The 24,266-nt window shown below is 44.7% G+C and overlaps 1 protein-coding gene and 1 long non-coding RNA gene across 7 annotated transcripts in view; one reads left to right on the plus strand and one right to left on the minus strand.

Moving 5' to 3' along the window:
• The window catches only part of EBF1 (EBF transcription factor 1), a 389,762-nt gene extending 380,729 nt beyond the window's left edge, over nt 1-9,033 (plus strand). For all 5 annotated transcript variants that reach the window (XM_040630353.1, XM_040630354.1, XM_040630355.1 and 2 more), the window contains one exon: nt 6,833-9,033. In XM_040630353.1, the coding sequence (XP_040486287.1) occupies nt 6,833-6,864 (32 nt within the window). In that variant the 3' untranslated portion in view covers nt 6,865-9,033. The remainder of the gene's footprint in view (nt 1-6,832) is intronic.
• Nucleotides 9,034-14,418: 5,385 nt separating this feature from the next.
• Nucleotides 14,419-24,266, minus strand: part of LOC103664536 — an 87,245-nt gene continuing 77,397 nt past the window's right edge. For both annotated transcript variants that reach the window (XR_569061.2, XR_005834840.1), the window contains 2 exons: nt 15,413-15,461; nt 14,419-15,240 (listed from right to left, as the gene is read on the minus strand). This is a non-coding gene — a long non-coding RNA (uncharacterized LOC103664536). The remainder of the gene's footprint in view (nt 15,241-15,412; nt 15,462-24,266) is intronic.

Consider the following 24,266-nt stretch of genomic DNA (forward strand, 5'->3'; position numbering starts at 1 on the left):
TTTCAGCTGAAAATAATGCTTTGTCACCCTCAGTACCCCTCCGGCTGGCAGACTAAGGCTATAATGCTTAGGTGAATATGACTTACAGTGGGTTTCAATGAGGATAAAACCTGTGGAAATAAGAAATCTGCCATTCCCGAGCTGCCTATCACAACCCTCACTGAAACATAAACTTGATATCAAAATAAGGTAGAATGGGGTTTGTGATCAGCAGCTGAGAGGCGGTACTTGGGAAGCAGAGGCCTGCAGCTCTTCAGAGGTCAGCAGCTGGATCCCCGGCCCACGGCGACTTAGCGGACAGCCCTTCTGCAAGGCCCAGTGTCTCTGCCAGCGTGTGCCCCGAGGAGGGAGCAGGAAGGGACAGAACACAGGGACTCAGCCCAGACCATAGAATGTCCCTAGATTTAGGGAACATCCGGTGGGGGGTGGAGGGGGGTGTGCGCGCGCACGTGCAGGTGCTCGTAAGTAATAATGAAGCCGCTTCAAGACAGGGACTCATACAAAATTTGTTTACTTGTCATCCGGGGCATTTCTAACCCAAGTCTGCACAGGTTCCAGAAGTACAGAGGCTGATCCCCCTGTTCTGATTAGCAGCCGGATCGCCTCCTCTCCACCACATTTTTCACACGCAGCTGCACACTGGTGAAATTCAGGGACACACTTTGTGCTGGATTTGCTATTGTGGACGACATCGCCCTTGCCTCCTGTTTGAGCACGTGTCCAGGAGATTCTTCCTGATGGTTTTTGTTTTTCCAGTACCGTCATGTACCAAACGGCTCTTGAGGGCTGGCCTGGGAGGAGGAATGAGTAGAGAAATTAGAGTAGAGAAATTAAAGTTGAATCCACTGACACCATGTTCCTTGAAGCTGCCCTTTCTGTCTTGCCGCCACTCCATGCCCAAGCACCGCCCTCCCCAGGCGGGGCCCATACACCTGGGATTGCACCTTGGCCCTCCGAGCACCACCCCTGCTGTAAGGTGCACCCACCATTGCTTCCAGGGAGCTCCTGCCTAAGGCCTTGGGGTGTCCCCTGGAGAAAGGGACATTGAAACAGTGGGATCCGAGACCTGTAACTAAAGAATGACCTCATCGTTAGTTTTCCGAACTCTGCTTGTCTACAGAGAAAGGACGTAGGCAGGTTATAGAATGGCGGGGAGCGGGGAGAGCCTCTGAGGTTACCTTCCTCCTTCTCCTTCTCATTGTTACAGTGATTTCATTGGGACCCACCTAGTTCAGAACTGTGATCATTAAGACAGGGCAAGTGATAAAGGAAGAGTTGGTTAAGCAAGTGGACTGTATAAATAAGATCAGAGGTGACACGTTTAGGCTGTTTGCAGGTTTTAAAGGCCTGTGTACCCCTACCTGCCGCTCTACTAATTGGACAACCGTCCGGGACTTTTAGCCAGCTCCTTAAAGGCCTTTCCCCAGGAGCCCCGTCTTGGCCTCCTCTGGTGACTGCGTGCATGTTTATTCCCCAGTGAACAGGCACTGCAGTCTCACGTGATGGTGATGACAATGGTCACAGCTACTGCCATGGGAGGGCTTGTTCCCAGCTGGGCTTCTGCATTATCTCGTTCCCAGCCGCCCTTGGTGTAGGCTGCTTGTTGTCCCCATTCTACAGATGCAGAAACCGAGCCTTAGAGCCAAGATGGCTCATCCAGAGTTACACAGCTGGCAAACTGGGAGAGCCTGGGGTGAAAACCCTAGTGGACCGAGACTGTCGTGAAGTGTGCTCTATGGTCAAACTGTCGTGAAGCCGCTGGGTTAGGCCCAGGTGGACTACAAAATCCTGGCCTTACAATCGCTCCCTGTATGAAAGGAAACACAACACCACAGTAAGGCAGACAGGTCTGTCTGGGAGAGGCTGGGCACCCACCTGTGGAAGTTCAGAGGAGGGAAAGGTCAGGGAGAATTCAGAACAACCTCATGGGGAAAGCTGCCGCCGAGCCGGACCTCGGATGAAGGCCAAGGAGGGTCAGGCGGAGGGAGACGGGGAGGGGCATCTGAAGCAGAGGATTAAAGATAACTGGAGCCAAAGAGTAACGTGCAGTAACCAGCAAGCCGCTGGCATCCTGGGGCATGGAGGCCGAGCAGTGGGGTGAGGTTGAACAAGGAAGTCCTTACATGGAAGCCATACATTCCATTCTTTTTTTTTATTGATCAAATACTATTATTTAATATATAGCCTATATTAAAACTTCATCTGCTGTCCCACTAGATTCTTTCCATATACTTTATAATTCACAGCTTCTCCTGTGGTCCCAACTGGCTTTCTCTCCCAGGTAGATAAAGCCTTGGACAAATTACCATATGTCTGAGAAATTTTTTTTAGGATAAAGCAACTCTTATCTCAGCACTCTGAAGTCTCACAAGATATGCTGTTAAAAAATATTTTAAATTTTGTGGTCAAACAAATCTAGAAAGTGGTGCTTATTGAATCCCAGTCCTGGAGAGCCACAGCGCACCTGAGTTCATTAAAGGCTCTGAGACAGACATCCTGCAGTTAAACAAAAAAAGAGCATTCCATTTAGTTCTCTAAATTTATTTGCCCAGAGAACCCTTTTCTGAATGTTAAGACCAATTAACATCCCATGAAAAACTTTAGAAAATGTGGCTGTATTTTTTTTTTTTAAGATTTTATTTATTTATTTGACAGAGGCAGCCAGCGAGAGAGGGAACACAAGCAGGGGGAGTGGGAGAGGAAGAAGCAGGCTTCCAGCAGAGGAGCCTGATGTGGGGCTCGATCCCATAATGCCCTGAGCCGAAGGCAGACGCCCAACGACTGCGCCACGCAGGCTCCCCATGTATTTTGGATTTAAAGAGAAAATGCAGAGGCATCTTCCATTCCCATCTAGGTTAAGTCATTGATAAATCCTGATCCCGACTCCCCAGGTGTGTCTATTTTCATAGGTCAAAGACTTGAGTGACCCACTCTGCTCAGCCATTGTCCTGGAGACGTCCTCTCCCTTCTCCAAAGGCTTATGCCCCCTAGAGCATGGATTCTATGCAATTTCAGGCCTCAGAGGGCTTCATTAATCAAGACAGAGGCAGCCCCAAGGAGGCTGTCAGCATGCCATTGGACCTCCCTGCAGTGTAGTGATTTTAAACCCTAACCATGTCCTGGACAGTCCCTGCAATGAAAAATTAAAAACAAAAGACCAGAGTGATGTCACAGAAATTGTACCTACATGGTGATTTTTTTTTTTTCTTTTCTCACCTTGTTGAAGTTCAGGCCGGTGGCCCCACCCGACTCTAGATACCGTGTAGTTCGCCAGCAACCTTGTGGAATCGCCTTTCGCTCTGTGCACGTGCTCCGTCTGTGGAAGATCTGCCCCCCCAACCCGTTCTGTTCCCGATTAGCGCATAATTCTTACCCATATGGTGGTTCGAGGAAGACCACATTCCACCCTCTCACTCCAAACTCTCCCAGCCCTGCAAAACTTTTCGTTTTGTCTTTGTTCTTATCAGAATGTGAAAATCATAAGGCAAAATGCATGGCCTTTCACACCAATAGTTTTCTGACCTTCTGTCCGAGAAAGTGGTCACCCAGCTGCCCGGGAAAATGGCAGAACCACCCCGGTCTTATGATGTCTTGTGGTGTTTGGCACGTGTTGCTCTCTGAGAGTGCTGTGTCCTCATGGAAATCTTCACGGCCCCCACTTGGGCAAGTCCGTGTGCCAGCGGCGTTTTTGGAACATTCCAAGCCTCAAACACCCATCCCTCTCACCCACATAACTAGTCTTGAGGATTGCAGCACAGATACAAGAAAAACAGCTCCTAACAACCCAGGAGTTTCCCTGCGATCACGCAGTGGGGTTACTTTATAAAAAGGCCTCTTTAGAGATACAGCAACTCAGAGGCTGCAAGCAGAGATCTTTTCCTAAAATTTATTTATCAGTGAGAGCTCTGCGTTGGGAGTTTAGGAAGTCACAGATGAGACCTAAGGAGCTGTGACCCCGATATTATATGCAGAGTTCAGGGTCTCTTACACCCTGAGATTCCACAGTTTCCATTAGACTCTAAGAGAAGTCTGAGGGCCAACAAAGGCAAGGGAGGAGAGCGTGAGCACGCCAAAGCCACCGCCCTGGGTGCCCTCAGATATGTCTGCCAGCTTGTTTTTAATTTTAACTATTTTCTCAGATGTATAAACTAGGCTCTTTCGTATTTTAAAAAATTCACATTTCCATCTTCTCTTCCAAGAATTCAGAAGATCTGGTGGTTGTGAGCAGGCACTTCCGTGCAGCCGCTCTGGGGGTCCCCCTCTAAAGAAGGCCGGCCATGCCCTTGGCAGAGTCCCCTCTATCCCTATTAGTGCACCTTGCTCACTTAGGGTCCCAGTGCGGGCGCTCAGGGCGGTGGAGTCTCTGACCCTATATTCCAGATCCAGCAGCACTGTGAGCTACGGACTCAGTTAGCTTGGCTTTATAGCTTTTAATGCGGCCCTAGTGGAGGTTTAATCTAATTAATCTAGCACATTATGCAGGTACAAAACACTGCTAGATTTTTTTTCTTTTCCTGGCCATCCAGATTTAAACAAACAAACAAATAAAAAAAACCCTGATGTTTTCAGGGCCCAATTCATACATGTTGACTGGTCCCACTGACCAAATTAGCAGGAAGCTTGTCAGCTCTCTGCCTTGCACGCTATCGACGCTGCCTGAGCCGCCTGGCTGCTCGATGGGGGCTGCCCTTTAACGCCAGGCACACAACGTGGGTTCTGGTGGAGGGCAAAGCTTGGACTTGGCGCTCTTGCCAGAGGTTTAGAACTCCCACAGAACAGCCTGTCTTTAATAAGGGTGCCTGGACCCACCTGCAGCCTAGATGAAAGATCCGTAGGGAGGCAGAGCCATGCCGAGCTGTCACAGTGCAGAGCCCCCTACCTCTTGCCTTTGGAGCCACAGCATCTTGAATTCTCACGTTAAGGCTTGGGTTAAAAATCTGAGCTCCCCATTTCCGTCAGATCTAGGGCTCGCTTGAATCTTAGGGGGACTGCTTTTCCAACTGGTCCCGAATCTTTGGGGGTTTAAGTTGGTCTGCATTTGGCAAGAGACGCTTCCTGTTTCTAAGAAAAATGGCTTATGAGGGCTTACGAAAAAGACTCCAGGAGCTTTTGGACTGCAAAACGGCTCTTGCAAAACAACATTTGGATGATTTACGTGGACATGAATCAGAAACATGTGGATTAAATTTCCCTGTGAATACAGATGGGTTTAAAAATTAACGGAAAAAGTGTTTGGCAAAATACATTTTTTAATTGAATTTAAAATGTTGGGGGTTGGGGGAGGGGAAACAGGAGGGGTTCGGGGGCTGCAGGGCTCAGAGCCTCACCTGGCCTCCCTGTGTCTGCAGCAGAATTTGAGGTAGTTGGGGTTCTCTGAAAAACAGGCACATTCTTCCGGACATGAGAGTTGGGACACGAAGAGGGCCACTTCCTAGTATCAGTCATCATTGACAAGAACATCAATTTAAATTTAGAATTGCCAATGAGAAGAAAGCCATGACTTTCTCTCTCTTCTTTGGAAGCAAAGATGGCTGCCTCTTGCTTCTAATGGACGCGTAGCTCTTCCCTCAACATATTTCCAAGTTGTCATACTGTTTTAACTTTCTTACAGACATCCCTCCATTCTTCACGCTCATCATGTGAAGTATGCTTGTATGAGTGGGTGCCTATTTGATATAAGAGGAAACATAGCCCAGAGAAGTCAAACCATTAGCACGAGGTCACACAGCTAGTTTAGCAGCAGAAGGGATGCATGAAAAGTAATGGCAGTAACCTCTATGAGGTCTTTACTAGGAGCTGACTCTGGGCCAAGCACTTCACATATGTTATTTTATTTAAATCTCCAACAACCCTAAAAATATCGCTGCCCTTACAAATACCCTTAACTGCATTTTCTAGCTGAGGAGGCAGGGGTTCAAGGAAACAAGTAACTACTTTGGGGGGATAGGGGGCGGGGGGCAGCCTACTCAGAAAGCAGGAAAGCCAGAGGTGGAAGGCTGACCTATCGGATTCCCTGATTTTCGAAATATCACTGTGTGCGGCCTCCTAACTCAGAACACTTTGAAAGATTTTTTGATTACCCCAGGATCTTACCCCAGCTTTCCTAGGCTATAATTTTCTAGGAACGTGGTCAGACCATTCCAGAACCTTGAATGAAATGGTAGTATAGGAGACACCCTGCAGTTTCATGCAAACCTGCATGAAACTTTCCCGCTTCCTCCATGCTTTCTCCCAGCCTCATTGCCCTGGGAGCAAGGCCTGCAGTGGCTGGCACTTCCTTCTCCTGGGCACGAGGACTGAAATGAAGGCCTTCAGCTTGCTGCTTTAGTACCCCGTCTTCGTGCACACACAGAGCACAGGGCCAAGGGGTTTTTGTAGAATTTGCTGGCAGTTGGGATGAACCAGGTTTTTGGGTTTTTTTTTTTTTTTACTTTTTTTTTTTATATTATGGAAGTAAATGGGAGGGGGGAAAAAGAGTGACAAATTGAAAATTATCACTATTTTGCAAGGTTTGGAGCCGCAACTTTCCCGGCGGTATTCAAACTATGCAACTTTCCAGTTACGTTTCAAAATTGAAATCAGATTTGGAGGATGTTTAGCCTCTTCCCCTGTTGAAGACACATACACAGGCTGATACATTAGCATTCTTAATAAAGTACATGTATATTTTATAACAAAAACTCCTTCCAGGGAAAATGAGAGCACATTGGTGACTAATATTCAACCAACATAGTGGTGTGTGGGTGTTTTTCCCCATCTTTTTTTTTTTTTTTCTTTCCTCGGTGAGAAGCTTGGATGCAAAACCATTGACTTTTGTCTTCTCTTTCCACAGCGATATCTGGCATGATTGTTCCTCCCATGTGAAAGAATTGCCTTGAAGAATTTTATTAATGAAGAGGTTGGATTCTGCTACAGAGAGTAATCTGATACAAGTCCCCGAGTGGAACTTTTAACTCAGGCCTTTTTAAGAGGAATCACAATAACTGCAGATTTTTAAACAAACAATATCACCGACCTTGCAGATACTGAAATTGGAAGGGGTCTGCTAGTGCAGAGTGTTGGTTAGAAGTTGTACCTCCCAAGTATTTGGGGGATATATTTATTCTGTGTTGATAAAAGCAAATCCACTTTTTCTTTTTCTTTCTTTTTTTTTTTTTAAGCTTAACTCTGCCATCATTTGTCTTTTATAAACCGTAAAGCTGTATACAAGGGACACTATAAATAAGACTCCATGTTTTAATTTATGATGTTTTTAAAGCTGTGTAAAGGGAGAATGAAGTGGTGATATTTACAAAAAAGTCAAAAAAGAAAAAAAAGAAAAGAAAAGAAAAAAAAGCTTGTATGGGACAGAATAGGAATGCCAGTTAGATTTTTTAGAAAACTAAGGGTCGGCTTTTGCGCCTTAAAGCATATCAAATGGTAGTTAGCTCAGACAGTGCATTTTCAATATCTAACTTAATATGCCATCCCTTAGCAGTGCAAGCTTATTTATCTCTTTTGTATTGTTGTCTTAAGTAACTGTGTAAATACATGCAGCCTGGAAAGTTAAAAAGTGATGTAAGTTATCACATTTTTCCCTTCTCAAAAATCCAGTGCCTCTAGACGAATTGTTAAAACTGCATATTTAAACCTGATATCATTCTCTCTTTCACTTGTGTCAACTTCTTCTGAAGCCGATGGCCTCTCGAGAGCTTGATGGCACACATACTGTGTGAGAATCTCCTATGAGACTTCATGGAACAGGGTCCAGGCACAGAATTCCACATTATGCCCTCCAGTTATCAAGCCAAAATCCCACTTTCGCGCCGCCATTTGCAAGTTTAAAGTTTACTCATCCTAAACGCTGACTTCATACCAATCCTCCAAAAACTGACAAAAGCAACATGGCAGGTATTTCAGATTTCCCATTTGAGATAACGCGCCTCTATGGGTGACCCTTACCGTTTGTAACATAATAGATTAGAGCGACAGGTTAAGTGCTTTGGAATTAAGAGTAAAAGGAAAACTGGGAGAAAGGAGAAGAAGGTTGAGAGCTCCAAAACATAGTTTTCTGTTCTATGGAATTTTTGCTCTCATCATCTGGGAAGTGTTCTTAAAAGTCAGAATAAATAGCAGAGACGCAGCAAAGCTCTGAGGATGCATTTGCCTGATATTTTTTCCTTTGCTGTTGTGTTTTTGTATGTAGTTATAAATACTGTAGATTTTTTGTGATTTTTGCCAAAGTCGTTGTTCTATTTATACATTTTAATGTCTTAAGACAGTTTTTCAATATCACAAAAAGATTTTACTGCATATTTTGCAAAGAAAAAAAAAAGCTCACTACCTTTAGCTTGCACATACTTGCAAAGTTAATTAAAAGGCTTTTTGTTTTAAAGGGGATTTTGTAAAATATCCATATAAATAATGTATTTATCTTTGGAATTTGTACATTGCTTTCCCCTTCTTCCTTTTCCTCCCACTCCCAGTTTATTTTATTGTGTATGTTTGCTATGTGAAAAGTGCGTATTTGTTTGGTCACCTACAGTTGTATTAGCTGTTTCAATGTGATTTTTAAACATTTCATTTATAGTTATTTTTAGTTTTGTTTTAAACCATGCTTCAATTTTTTTTATTTCCACCCAAAAGCCATTGTCTATTTTTGTATTATTTGTAAGTTAAGAAGTTTTTTCCAATATATGGCAAAAAAAAATAGTAGCATATTATTCTTGTAGCATTTAGTTCTGTAGATTAAAAAAAAAAATGTATCCTTTGCTTTGGAAGCTTACAAAAAAAAAACAAACCCTAATGCTGTTTTACTCTATTAATATGCATGGAATCTCTCCCTTTGGAGTGACGCATTTTGTGCATTAAATTTGGGGGAGAAACTTCATAGAAATCAATGAACATACTTTCTTTCTTAAGTCTGCTTGTATATTTCCTCTGTCTTTCACATAAATATAAACCAGCAGATTGGATGCCTTAACAATGCAAATCATATTCATTTCACTTGTACATTGTAACTGTGCACCAGAACTGTCAGTCATCACTAACATTCTAAGAAAAAAGAAAAAGAAAAAAGAAAAAAAACAAAGAAATGGAAAAGCACAAAAGAACTGTTTTGTTACCTTAAGACAATGTAACTTTTTCTAGTAGAGCAAGAAATTTACAACAATGCTGCAACTGTGCATGCCCCCATATGGATTTTGCAATGGTTTTCACTAGACTGTCAAGAGTGCGATTTTTATGGGTTGGGGCGGGTGGGGATGATGATTAATAATAATAAAAAAAACTGGAAAATGTAAGCAAGGTGGACGCATTGCTTCTCGGTACTCAGAAAGGTTGTCTGAATTCGTGTGGTAAGCGCTGGCCTGAAGATGTATACAATTTAAAGCCATATTTTGTCTGGTGAGCCCCTTAACTGTTTGTGAAGGAATGGTCAGCCGGCGAGGTGTCCGGCTCTGACCCTGACAACAATCGCCACCCGTCCGTCAGCCATGTGTAGTGGTTAGAACTTTTCTGGAAAGTCCAAAGAGCCTTTAAAATGTGTATAATTTGTGTTCTGTTGCCTCTATTTATATTAATTAGATGAAAAGATGCTCTGGCCCTCTGACCCTCTTTCTTCTACACAAAACTTCTACAAGTAAAAGATGTTCCCCTAAATACAGAATATGGCTTTAAGAAGAAAATGAAACAGAGAATTAAGATTTCAGTTTTGGGGGAAAAATACAGCTTCCGGATGACTGGATTGCCTGACATGCCCTGGCCTCACATTGTACTAGGATGCAGCTTAACGAAGTCATCTCTGAATCTACTAACCTTTCACCTTCTTATCAAACTTTTTGAATAGACACACACTGTACAGTTCAATTGTTAGAGAACCTAACTACTGTAGAGATTGTTATAATTTTTTTTTTTTTGCAAAAATTCAAGCTGTAAAAACTTTTCAACTTTCACAATATTTAATTAAAGTTACTTCCTGTCTGTGACGGCAGCTTCTAGTTGTGTATTCATTTCAGTATTTCAGAGGAGCCAAAGTCCAACATATGTAGAAGGTCTGTGTTTGCAATTACTCTGACCAGTGTTGACACCCAGAGAAAAGAAATCTGGGTAGTCCTGGGACACCCACTCTCTGTCTTTGTAAATCCTTGGGGATTTGCCAATCTGGGATGCAAATTGCACACGCACAGCGTACTGCTGCCCTCTGCCGGCAGCAGATGGATGCGCACCTGCGCGCACGGGCCCACGGAGGAGCCAAGAGCCCCAAACCAATTCACCAGCCAAGCAGCGCGATCCCCCTGCGGTGACTCAATTGTGAGTCCAGGATCTGACCATTCTAGAATGCCATCCTCCGAGCTACAGGTCTGAACCAAGCTCTTCACATACAGCTGCTAATTAGTCCCAGTGAGCCTTATGGTCAATTAGTTATGTGCCCTGGCTCATTGATGAGGAGGCATGTGTGAACTCAGAACCTTCCATGATCTATAGTTTTAGATCCCTTGTGGATAAGACACTCTCTCTGTTGGATAAAGCCAACTTTATCTGGAGTCAAACATTTCACAGACACCCAGTAGGCACCTTCTCTTGTAAAATGACTTCATATTAAGTTCCATCATCACCGTAAGTCTTTCCAATTGTTCCTTCAATGCCTCCCCTGCTTTTGCAGTTATTGAACACGGTAAGGTTAACGATGCTTGTAAAATGCCTCAGAAACTTAGCAAATAGGCCAGAGACCACAGAAACTTGATGACCAGAACTAAAAGGGCACCACACAGCCACCATCTTGATCATTTGTGGTGGGCATTGTTGATACACTTTTGCTCAGAATAGAGCCCAATCTGAAGTAATGAGTGTCCCGAATAAGTTAATACGTAGAGAAACTATCATCATTTTCTTAAAAAGGGAGTCTATGTTGATTAGTTTGGTCATTCAACATACATTTTTGGAATTCTGTAGTAGATGCAGGTCCCTGTATTTGATACAGAAAATTAAAAAAATGAACAAGAGGCCCCTGCCCTCAGGATGCCCACAGTCTCAGACTAGACAAATCTATACTCAAAGCAGTTTAGAAGTTTAGAATGACACATGCATGTCACAGCGCTCCACAGAATAAAGCAGACATCCACACCTCTCCACACTGGCCTCCACTTTCCTTAAGGCCTATCTCTTGGAAGCATTTGTTCATTCATTCATTCACACACACCTTGAAGGCGTACTGAGCACCCGGCACTGGGGGAGGTGTGGTAGACTCCACACTGAGTGCCAGGTCGCTGGGCCTGCCCTCACGGAGCTTAGAGCTGAGTGGGCCACGCCAACATGAAGCAACCACGCAAGTAAATGCCAACAACCCCACAATGGCAATGAAGAAAAGTCTAGAGTGCTCTGAAAGTATATTGCAGTGGGCTCTGATTTAACCTGAAGGGCTGGAGAAGGCTTCCAGAGGAAGTGACATTTGAGTGGAGATGTGAAGGATTCGGTAACCAGGTGGGGTGGGCACCTTAGGCAGCGGGGATGAAGGCAGGTGTAAGGCTCTGAGCTTTGGGGGTGGATGCGTGCATTCAGAAACAGGCCCTGCGAGGCAAGCATGCGGTTATGCAAGGTGACACCGCGGAACGTGGGAAATTCAATTCAGAACACACCCTGAGCACCTACTGTGTGCTTGGCACTGTACTAGATTCTAGGATGCACAGGGAAACCAGTCAGAATTCCTGCCCATTGGGCCTAAGTCTCGGCTCAGCATGGCACGTAAATTCACAGCCTCGTATGTGTCCACAAGAGCTACGCTGATAAAGCCCGAGGGGGTGAGCTGGGGTGGAAACAGACAGGGAGCACCTCGCTTGCTCTAGGCAGTTGCTCCCACGTGGGAATTCGGGCCCAGTGATGCCCGTCTTTCATTCTTCAAGAATGCTATATATATGATTGCTTTTTTTTTTTTTTTTGGTGTGAAATTTTCATTTTTGTAAATGTCCTTTAATCCAAAAATAGTGTTTTGAAAACACTGTATTGGGCAAACAAAATCCATGAGCCTCTAGAATGTCAGTTTGGGGCTTCTGGCCAAAAGACAAGTTGCTAAAGGAGATGTTTACACAGCCTGATTTGAGGGTCAGAGTGATCTGCCCTCCCCATGGAGATCAAGGAGCACTGCAAAGAGGGAATGCCTGAGTGGTGTGAATAGGAACCCTCCAAGCAGATAAGGGAAAGCAGGGCATGGAAGGCCACGGGCCAATGCCTTTGGAGCTGGCTATATGAGAAAAAGGTACCTAAGATCAATGGAAAGAAATGGGAATATGGGAAAATGGAATATGTAATTGTGAAAAAAAATCCCTATACTCTACAGTGGCCACATTCAATGTAAAAATGTATACACCATTTTTTTTTCAATCTCCTTTTGCCTTGCAGAAAGACCTTCATGAGTGAGGGTAGACTTCCAGAGAAGTAAAGTCTTTCCAACACACCAGGCTCAGGGCCATGCCTGCCCTAGCATGCTACGCATCACTCACATTCTCAAGAATGTGGTTCTTGGAATTATTACCCTCTCTCTCCAAAGTCATCGACGTCTCCTTCTTCAGCAGTACTTTCTTAGCAACCTACAATATGATCACATTTTAAAGGAAAGAAAAAAAAACGATTTGACCTCACTGTGGTTTCAGTCTGCCATCTCTCTGCTTCCCCTTTATAGCAAATCCCCTCACGGGAGTCCTCCCAGTCTATTGTCCTTCTTTCTTCATCTCTATTCTCTTGTTATCCACATGACAATAGACGTTTACTATAACCGTGAGTAGTGTGGGGTCATAGACATTGTAAACAAGGGATCAAGGGTATTTTAGAAGTACTATTCTCGTTGCCACACAGAGAATGAACTGAAGAAAGGCAGAGGGGAAATGGAGAAGACCTATCAGGCCAGTGCAATGCTTGTTCCAAGCAAGAAATGAATAGCTTGGACTAGGAGGATGAAAGGAAGAAAATAGATAGGATTAGAAATATTCAGTATTGTGATAATAGTCAACGATCGTGTTTCGTATACTCTAAAGTTGCTAAGAGAGTAGATTTTCTTTGTTCTCACCACAAAATGAAATGATAATTATGAGACACGACGGAGGTGTTAGCTAACATTCTGGTAGTAATCAGATTGCAATAGATAAATGTAGCAAACCGACTCATTGCACATTGTGAAATTTAAACTTACACAATGTTATATGTCAAGTATAGTCAATCATTTAAAAAAATAGAGAAGGACTTAGGGAGAGAGAACCACCAGCATTTGGCAACTGATACAACGTGGGGATGGAGAGAGAGGAAGAAGTCAAAATCAAACTCAGTTTTCTGACTGCGACAACTACTATTCAAGACAGGGTTGATGTCTCTTGGGGGGGTTTCTTTGCTATGAAGCTGCAGAGTTGGGTCATGGAATCCCTTCCTACTGTTCCCTTTGCTTTGCTTTCCTTCCCTCTCCCAACTATGATCTTCTCCAGAGGCTTCTATATTTACATTAGGAACGAAATTCAGTTTCCGGAACTGGAAATATTTTGTTACTTTTTTTTTTTTTTTTAACTTAAGCAGTTTTATCTCTTCTCTCTGGAGAGTTATGCTGCAGTGGGACTGATTTTTATCTACTTGGCATACTTTTTTCCCACCGGTTGTAGAATTTCCACATTCTATATTAAGAACTAAAGTTCCAAACCCTGGAATGAACCACAGGCCAGAGGTCGCTTTCTGCAGGAAATACCCTGCACAGGGAATTATGTTATAAGGAGAGTCTAGTACTCCAGAAAGGAGTTGACAAAATGTCAACAGAAAGGAGGGAGTCCCATTGAAGTTCATTTGTTCAATAGCACAGATCTGGGTGGGATTCTGGCAAGGATGGTAGCAGCCATAAAATGAAGGGAAAGCAAGGGGAAGGGAATTAGAACCAGGTAATAGCCTTGGTTTTCTCTAACACATTTGTTTAGTCAAGATATTCTTACTGAGGGCCCTCTTTCTGTCAGGCACTGTGCTGAGGGTTGGGGCGTAAATAGACACATTTCCTTCTTCCGTTACTATGAATCAATCACATAAACATATAATTTCATATTGTGATAAATGTTACTGTAACCCTAATGTATCTGAGAGAGCATATTTCTGCACACATTCAAGTCTACTTCAACACCATAGTTAGGTAGAAAGAAATTTTATTTAGATTCAATTAGCCAACGCATAGTACGTCATTAGTTTCAGATGTAGAGTTCAGTAATTCATCAGTTGCGTATAACACCCAGGGCGCATCACATCACGTGCCCTCCTTAATTCCCCTCACCCAGTTACCCCATCCCCCCCACCTCCCCTCCAGCAACCCTCAGTTTTTTCCCTATAGTTAAGAGTTTATCTCCCTTTCTAATTTCATCTTATTTTATTTTTCCCTCCCTTTCTCTATGATCCTATGTTTTGTTTCTTAAATTCCACATTTTTAAAAAATTTAAATCCTTTAAAGGCCATTAGAAAATAATCCAAATGGAAAGTCCATGTTAATACCTACTAAAATTCTCTTTCTTCTACTATCCTTTTCCTTACTCCTCACCTTACTCAGACACTGGTTTCCTCCATCCATCTGACAAAAAACCTCTTCTGAGTTTGCATGATTTTTCTTTTTTCCTCCTCTCTTTCCCCATCTCTCTCATTGCATTGCTTCAATGAAGTCTTTTTCCCCTGCAAGAAAATCTTTCCTCTTCAGTGGAGCTGGGAAAAGGGTAGATATTTGGCTAGCCAAATATAATTCCCTTTGGCAGGCTGTGGGAGGGGAGAGCCCATAAATCCTTCCTTGTGAATGTTTGACCTGTTATATTCTGAGGAGCAAGAATAGAAAGCCAGGGGCACAAACAGCAAGATGCAGCGTGCTGCTCATGCTGGAGAGCAAATCGGATGGAGCAGGGGTTAGCAAGCAAGATCTGGGAGTGGAGTGGACAGGGCATTCCAGATGGAGGCAACAGGCCACCACAGAGCGAAGGACTAGTGCTTTCGATTCTTCCCCTCAGAATGCTCCTCCTCCGTTTCTCTCCTCCTTCTGTCATTTCCTTTTTAAATGTGTTCCAGCACTGTTTCCTTCATCTCTGTCTATGCACCACTCCTCATCAGTGCTTGGTTCCCTGGTTGCTCGTCAAGCAGAGCCATTCCTCTGGTTACTCCCGTACCCCCGGGGAGACCTCTCCTCATTGCCCTGACTCCTACCTGCCCTATGAGTTTCTTGCATGGAATTCCAGGGACATGGTCAGCTTCTCTTCAATCCAGCAGCTACAACCAGATGAAAGATTAGAGATCCCCAAGATTGCCCTTTATGATTCTGAGGTTAATATTCCTACCCCGCCCTTGATGTCCCAGAAACACCCACAGCCCAAAGTGTTCAACCGAAAAGGCCCACCTTCAGCCCCCCATTTTCCCCCCCAAACAGAATATTGTGACTCACCCTCATGCCCAGGAAGATGCCAATTTGCTTAATTACATTTAAGGGGAACCTAGAAGAGAGGATAAAAGTTAACAGGGAAATTATATTAATGGCCGCTGGCATTCCCTTGTTGGGGGCCTACTATTACAGGATGTGATATTCTAGTAACTTTATAGAAATTTGTTTGTTAAATTCTCAGTGGTCATGTGATATAGGTGATATTATCCTCAATTAAAAATGAATTGCTCACTAACTTTGTATGAGGACAGTGGGTCCCCATGGGACCTTGAGGGCCATTTGTTTAAGACAGATATGGACTTAACAGTTGGTAGACCTATGGAATGTATTAACCCAATAATCAGTATATACTGAAAATGACTTCAAAAAAATCACTCACATTTTCTAATCCTCAGTTTCTCATCCACTAAAAAGAAGTAACAATAGGAGTATTTATCCTAAAAGATATCTAAGAAGATGACGTTAATGAAATAACAAGCCACATGATGAGTTATCATTCAGTGCCTGCGCCTATTAGCCAGTCTGTCAATATCAGCAATTGGGATTCCAATGTGTGCACGTGTGTGTGTCGATAGAGATATACAGATATGGCTATATCACCCTATCTTTAACTGATCTCAAAATGACAGACATTAGGTTCTTATTTCTTGATATTATATGCAACATTATGATGGACGCCCTTGGCTTAAAAAAATAAGATTCTTGCAAGCCTTTCTTACTTCTCACAAGCTCACTGTATAGTATCCCTGGCATTCAAAGGGTCATCCTCAAAGGAAGGATTCCTCCTTTAACCAAAGAAAATGTTTCCAACAGCTCCCATATCAACCCAAAAGATGATGTGTGACTGATGCTTGTCATAAACACGATCAAAACAAGGATATCCCCCAAATCATTTTTCCTCATTATACTTTAGTACCAGAAAAGAGACCAGTGAACTCCAGACAGAAAAGAAGAAGAATTATTCTGAACATCGTCACATGTCTAAGGAAGCAAACTCTGGCGATAAATCTGCAGGGCAAGGGCTTGGCACTGCTGCTCAGGCTGGGGGAGGAAAAGGTGAAAGGCGGGCCACCTGGGCACACAAGGAAGAAGAGTAAAGAGATACTTCTTCTGTGTTGGCATCCGTGAATCGTTTCCTGTTGGGGGATCCTGCTATGCTCCTTCACAGTTAAAAAAATTGAGCGGTTACAGGTTTAGGTGAAATGTGATTAGGTGAGACTTCGATATGGTTAACAAAGTTACAGAATGGACTCTTAGGAACTTATTTGCATTCAGAAGAAATCTCTTGAAATCACTTATCCCTTCTTACTCGCTCACTTAAAAATCTAAGTGGTTAGTATGTGTCAGTCATTGTCCTTGGAACTCCATGTAAGAGGTGCTGGACAATAATTCAGCATAAAAATAAAAGAAAATTAAAAAGCAAGCACGTAATCACATGTTCAGAAGAGCCCCATGAGAAAATTGGCAGGGTGTTGTAGACGTCCTCTTCGTACTGGTGTTGACCAGGGCCATGTGGCTTGTTGTGGTCCATGGAACACGAGCTGACATGAGAAAGGCAGAGGCCATAGATGTGACTGTGTCGTTTCCCATGGTTCTCACACTCCTGAGATTCGCTGTTAGAAGAGTTTCCCCAGGAAGCTGTTGAAGCTTCAGCCTGAGCCACGGGGACTAGAGCAGCCCGTGCTGACTACAGCTGAACTGCCCTGCCCCTCAGCCTGAAGCAGCATCACAGCCACCCTGACGGTATCAGCTGTCCCTCACAGTCACTGCCTGCAAATTTGCAAGCACGAGAATTAATACTTGTGGCGGCTGTAAGCCCTTGAGCTTTGGGGCAATTTGTTATACGGCATTAATTGTAGCAATAGCCGACTGACCTAGAAATAGAAACCTAGAAGAGGGTACAATTGTAAGAAACACCTGAAAAAAATAGTTTCAAACTCAGTGGTAGGCGTTAAGAAAATGATAGGAGGTCAGGAGAATCATGACCTATGTTACGCAATGGTGAAGCATTGAGTAAAACATGCGATTAAAGTAGTACCTGTGAGAATCTGGAAAGGCAGACAAGCACTTGAACTCTGGAGGTGCGCGAGGAGATACGGACATGGGACAGTCAAAGCCCGGACTGGCTGTAGGTAGCCACATTTGATAAGGTGCCACACAAAAGAGATGAGCCCAGAACAGAATGGCCTGGTTTACAAGCACAACTGAGAGAAAATACAGAGAACTCAGAAAATCGGGGATATGCTGTGTAGAAAATGAGACTGTTTTTCATCTCAGTACTCCATCCCGTAAAATATCCTCAAAGTAGAATAAAGCCAGAGGGAAAAGACCAAGACCATGGCCCTTAAGAAAAGTGCAGGAGCACTGTCTAAATCAAGAGTGTGGCCATCGCAACCTTTGTTAAGACCTCGGAAAAGATCAAGTAGATACTTTTAGCTGCACGAAGGGTTCCTAGAAAGATCACACAGAAGCTTGAGGTGACCAAATTAAGGACCATAATTAATTCTAGAGAAAATGGCGTTTTTGAAAACAATGTGTGGAATTTACTGGAATTAAATGCATAACCAACCCACTCAGCTTTTGAGACAGTTATGTAGGCATTCTGGAGTAGGAGAGATTGCGGCTGTTAGAGATTTTAAAAAAACATCTGAGTTACTGAGTTACTGAAATTTCTACAAGCAAGAAGCAGCCTGAGAATGTTGCCTAGTTGCTGAAAGGGAGAAATCCTTGCCTTGCCCTTTTAGAAATGACTAAAGAGTAAAAAGAAAAGTTTCCCGGAAGGCAGAGCCGGGACTTGTAGAAAACAATCTTCTAAGTATCTAATTCAAGGAAGCAGAATGTGGATGGAGTAAAGTTTCCCAAACCACTGATGTTGGGCTGGCCATGTGAGTTGGTTCGACCAGTGGGGTGTTAATGGACATGATGTGAGTGGACGCCATGTGGCTTGCTCTGGATGACTTCGGTCTGGCAGCATTATTGTGGCAATAGCTGACATAGCAATTCCTGTTCTTGGATAGAGCTTGGACCATATGAGCCTAATTGACCTTGAATACCCAATTAAAGCAGATCCTTTTAGTCATCTTCTCTGACACCACCACTAATTCCTTTTTTTTTTTTTTTTTTTTTTTTTTTTTGGGGGGGGGGGCCACACTCAATGCAGAGCCGGACTCTGGGCTGGATCTCACGACCCTGGGTTCATGACCTGAGCTGAAACCAAGAGTCGGCCGCTTAACCGACTAAGCCACCCCAGGCACCCCTCATTTCTTCACAGCCCTTTTCTCTTTCTGGAGTTATCTCATTTACGTATTAATTTGTGAACATTTTTATTTACTGCCATATTTGAGTGCCTGGAACTGTTCTTGGCTCATAGCAATAATGAATAGATGTGTTTTGGCTTAAAGGTCCTTTCTCTCTCAAAGATTCTATCATTCTCACAAGCTTAGATTGCATTGGGGATATTATTTATATTTAAGGAGTAAAAGGAAACCATTAAAAGGTTGAATGAGAAATTTATCGAGCTGCTTCTGAGAGACTCAGGTAGACATTGCTGACAAATATTGGGGAGCACTCGGAAGACAGTCCTCAAATAACTCTCTTTCCACTAGTGAGTGCCTGTGGACTGGAACGCAACAGAGTTCTGTTTGCTTCATCGTGCCCAGGATGCCATGTGTCAACTTGTAACAGTTGGTTCACCTTTACCTTTCCATGAAGGCCGTTATACTTTAAACAATACCCATCAGATCTCGTAAGGCTTGATATTTATTTTATTTCAACTATCACTCTTCTTTGTCAGGTGTAGCCTCATGCACAGCAGGTGAACCTTAATGGTTTAAGGAATAAATAGAAAACTGACGGGCTCACACCCATTAGCTAATGGATTACTAAGCAAAAGGGACTACATTCCACCCCAGTGCACTTAGCCCGGGGTTGCTGGGAATTTTAAAGACTCTAGGCTAATGCTTCATGGGCCCAGGGGATAGGAGCTCAAACTCAAATATGGCTCCTTTGATAGACAGGTGAATGAATGTGGCTATCATTATGTAATCACACAACTTAGGAGTTATTTATTATCGACTGCACAACACATTCTAGGAACATAGTGGAGGCCCTCGGCTTGCCACCTTGGTACGTTTGTTGGCTATCACCTGGAAGACAGAAAAACCCTGATGGGAGAATCACATCCATCTTGCCCGTTACTGATTCCTTCGGTGTCCCAATATTTCACAGGAAAATATGTAAGGAAAAGCAGGCTGTTTTAAACACATCTCTTTGAAGTAAAGGTGCGTGACATTCTCTTATCTGGAATGCTCCACATCTTTGTAAATTAGCCACCTTGCATGTTGTACCGAGACCTTCTTTCCATAGACTTGAGTCAGTTGTCTCAGATATATGTGCCTCATTAGCATCTGAGCAATGCAATCACTTTTTTATCCCGAATCTCATGATTTTATTGGGCTATTAAGGGCTTGATTTGTGGGCAGTGGGAACAGCCAGAGAACTCATGCCATTGATCACGTTCTCCAGGAGGTGTCCAGCAGAATGAGGAAGCCAGCAAGCGCAGCCCCAGAAACACGCCGGGGTAGGGCTGGGGACGGCCAGCAGTGACAAGCCCGCCTCCGGAGCTGCAGCTCACACCCTGCCCACGGCAGCTGCGATGGCCGATGTCACTGCCCCAGAACACCTTCAGCTGGTGGATTAGGGGGTGGGAAGGAAGGGACTGAAAATTCCCTGCTTCCAAAGGAGGTTCTCGACCTATTCAGGGTCTCAGGAAAAGGGACCAAAAAAACATAGGAAGAGAACCACTAAGCTATTTCCTACCCATCTACCTCAGAAATATCAGTAGCTAATTAAAACCTCTCGATCTTTGCTCTGATTAAAGGCCAAGGAATCACAAGCCAGTAGGAGCAGAAGGGATAATCTTAGAGATTATTTTTCTAATGCTGTCACTTACAAGATGAGAAGAGACTCAGAGAGGGGCCGCATTGTGCCTAATATCACAGAGCAAGGGCAGAGCCGGCACTCGAAGTCCCCATCTCCACCCCTAGTGTAAGAGCTGCTGTTCTCATTCCCTGTCTGTGCTCCCCTGGTGGCTGGGGAGTGGAAACAGATTTGTCAAGGGGATTTTTTTTTTTTTTAAAGACTTTTATTTACTTATCTGACAGAGAGAGAGAGAGAGAGAGAGCGAGCACAAAGAGGGAGAGAAGGAGAAGCAGGCTCCCGGCTAAGCAGGGAGTCTGATGCGGGGCTCGATCCCAGGACCCTGAGACCATGACCTGAGCCAAAGGCAGATGCTTGACTGACTGAGCCACCCAGGTGCCCCAGTCAAGGGGATTTTTAAAGCTGAAGAGTTGAATAAAAAGGCAAATGCCCTCTTCTTATTGGGAGGATCTTGTAAAATAATATCCAAGAAGTATTAAAGCATGTCCTTTTTAGAAAGCCCATGTAATTTCTAACTTTTGAAGTCAATTTAATGATCCACTCAGTAATATATGGGCAGAATTCTCTGCAAGGATCAGGAGAAATTAATTAGCAAACAGACAAATCCAAGCTCCTTTCTCTCTGCGCTCGTCTCTTCTGATGAGCTGAGCTGTCCTGGAGAAGTCTGAAAGTTCAGAAATGCGAGCAGCTCTGCAGGCACGAGGTGATGGCCCCTCCTGACTCCGTTTCGGCATCTCTTCATATCCTGCTCCCCATTAGCAGCCAGTGTGGTCTCCGTAAGTCACAAATCAGATCTTAAAACCTTTCAATAGCTTCTCACCACTTAGAATGAAACACTGTCCTCTTCTCAAGGCCACAGAGCCTTATACGATGGGAGCCTTGCCTCTCTCCAAGCCCATCTTGTGCCCCTCTCCCATTGGCCACTGCGTCCCAGCTACAAGCCAGGCTTTCGCCCACAACAGGGCCTTGGCACTTGCTCTTTCTTTCATCTACAAGGATTTCTTTTCTTCGTATGTCTCATACCTTCTTATCCTTTAGGTCTTGACTCACATATCACTTCCCCAAAAGCACTATTTGAATCTCATACATCCTAACCTTTTCCAATCCAGTCACGTCTTACTCCAAAGGCCTGTGTTTCTTTGTTCTAGTAGTTCGCCCAAGCCCCTGCTTATTTTCTGTTTACTTGTTTGCTTGTACCTCCCATGGGAATGTAGGTAGTACCAGGGCAGAAGCCACGTCTACACTGCTCACTATTGCGTCTTCAGCACGTGTTATGGTGCCTGGTACAACGTAAGTGTTAGGAAGTATTCGGGGAGGAATAAAAAAAGATCCTACCCTGGGAACAGAGAAGAACAGGGGTTATAATTTCTCTTTTGTGTAGAGAAACTGAGGTCCTGGGCTTGCCCCAGTGGATCAAGAGCTGTAACTTTCTCCAGGACTTGCTGGTATGGCTGCTGACTGGCAGGGGTTTCCCAGAGGCTGCGCCTCTAATGCAGACATGCTGGCATGGGCTGCTGCAGAGCTCAGGAAGCAAGGCAGAGCTCCCCCAAAGCTTTCCAGAGACTTCTCGAGGCTCTGCCCAGCTGGTGACTCCTTCTCCTCCTCCTCCTTTAATTTGCACAAGGCCACTGAGCTGTTAGGTAAGTGCAGCACTGGGTCTGATTTCAAAACTCATGTTTTTAATCACAGTGATAATCCACAGACCAGAACTGGCCATGCGAGTGACCCAAAAGACTTAAAAAGAAGTGGGTAGTAAGAAGATCTTAGTCACCATTAACTACGTATGCTGCTGCCATCGGCTGCTGACGGAAAGCGAGTTAAACAGCCTTGAAGCAAAGGGCAGGTTCGTTAAGCTAATACGAACACTGAAAAAGTGAGGAGAGTTGGTGTGATAGTAGCCGTACATTTTTCTTTTTCTTTCAGACATCCCCTTCTGCATATCATTCTCCACATTGGCCCAGGTCACAAATTCATAAAATGGCTGTGACAGGACACAAAGAAAAAAATGTTTCTCTCAGGCGTTTGTCTCCGCAAGCCCTCAGGTAAACGAAGACCACAGACATTCACAAAATGTTTGGGAAAGGTCTCGTGAATAGGCCAAGGAGTCTTCCGAGAATTGGGCTCCCCCTGGAGACCAGAAAGTTCCTCTGGATTTGGGGAGGGGAGAGGTGAAGGGGACCTGCTGAGGTAGAAGTGTGGGGGCCCTGGAGGAGGGCTCTGTCCTCTGCATCCTCGGGGGTGCCCCAAGGCCCCCGGAAGGGAATGGCCAGGGTGGGACAGGCGGGCTGGGCTCACAGCCTCCCTGGGAGTTCTGCACAGCAAGAAACCCGGCGCAGAGCACCCTCCTGCCCTCAGGTGGCCCGGAGCAGGCACGCGGATGCCAGGGCTGGTGGGGGAGCCAGAAAGAAGGACGCCATGCAGCAACCAGCCTGCACCGCAACCGAGGACGGCCGGCCACGGCAGCTCAGAAAGACGCTGACAGGATCAGAGAGCCGACCTTCCAAAGGTCTGGGAACCCCACTGATGGCCCAGATCTGATACTCTCCCTTGGGCAGGAGAGACCGAGGAAGCCCCAACTCCACAGAGAGTCCGTTTCTGCCTCATCAGTGGAATGGGATTGGAAAGCAAAACTCAGTTTAGGAAAAGGGCAATTTGCGTTTCTTGCACCCCTGAGAGTAGGACTTCAAGCTGCCCTGCTCTGCCGTTTCCGTGGGGCCTGGCGTGATTTCCATCGTGACGCTTGGCTACTAACCCCGACTCTGAATGTCCACACTGGCCTCCTCCCCAGCCCCGCACGTTCACGGGGAACAGTCTCCAGGCCAATCCACGCAAGAATCTCCAGTCCCCTGGCGGAGGAGCTCCCAAGCCCGGCCAGCCGACGGCGGCCTGAGCGCCCTCAGCACCTGGGGGCACACGCTGCGACGCCATGGCCGGCCCGCCATCCAATTTAAACTGAGTTTCGAGTTGATTTTGGAGAAAATTTATACAGTTTACAGGCTTAAAGCGTTTGCTTCATCCCAGAGGACAGGCAGACGAGGGGAAGGGAGCGGGAAAGGCTAACATTATCGAGAGGAGAGGAAAGCAAGGCGTCCCCAGGAGACCAGGAGGAATGAGCCCCGGAGATGCAAAGAGGGCAGATGACAATTGTCAGATGAGTTTCATCACTCAGCTTTGCCTCTACCTGCTCCCAACTTCTCTGAACAACTGTCCTTTGGGGCCCAAACTTTCCCTGTTTAGTCTCAGCCCAAAAGTGAGTTGGCAGGAAGTTTGAGCAAAATTGTTTCGGGCATCCGGGAGTTATGCATGCAGGCAATGAAATGACATTGTTTCCGCCTTCAAAATAAATAAGAGAGTTTTTGGTCACAGAGAGCTCAGCAATGAGAACTCAGAAATGGCTGAACCTCCAGACATGGGGAGCCCCTACATCCCTGGAAAGCAAACAAATCTCAGAGACTTGGGGGGAAATGGTCTGAATAAAGAAGCTGCTGGAGTTTGAGGGGAGCAGGGGAGGCAGGCAGATTCTGTTAGCAATGTGCAACTTTTTTCATTTAGGCTGCATAATTACCACGGGATGGAAACCGCTGCTCTTATTCATGTGCTCTTCTGCTCAGCCACCGAAGAGAACAAAATTCCCTTTGCTAGGCCTCCAGTTCCTTATAATTTTCCAGAGCACTCCACAACATAACTGTATGGTTCCAAACGGACAAAACTCTGTGCTTTTCCTTCTGGTCTCCCTCCTCTCACAAATAAATGGGTATTTTAAACACAGCACCTTCAAACACAAACAAAGTAATGAACTGCTCTATTCCAGAGAAACAGCATTTCCAGAAGAAGATGCACAGAACTATTTGTACGTACTGTGCAGAGGCCAGGAAAGAAGGGCAAGGACATCTTCCAGGCAAAATTCTACGTCTGACAT

This window comes from Ursus maritimus, unplaced genomic scaffold (assembly GCF_017311325.1).
Source record: "Ursus maritimus isolate PB19 unplaced genomic scaffold, ASM1731132v1 scaffold_15, whole genome shotgun sequence".
Classification (NCBI taxonomy): domain Eukaryota; kingdom Metazoa; phylum Chordata; class Mammalia; order Carnivora; family Ursidae; genus Ursus; species Ursus maritimus.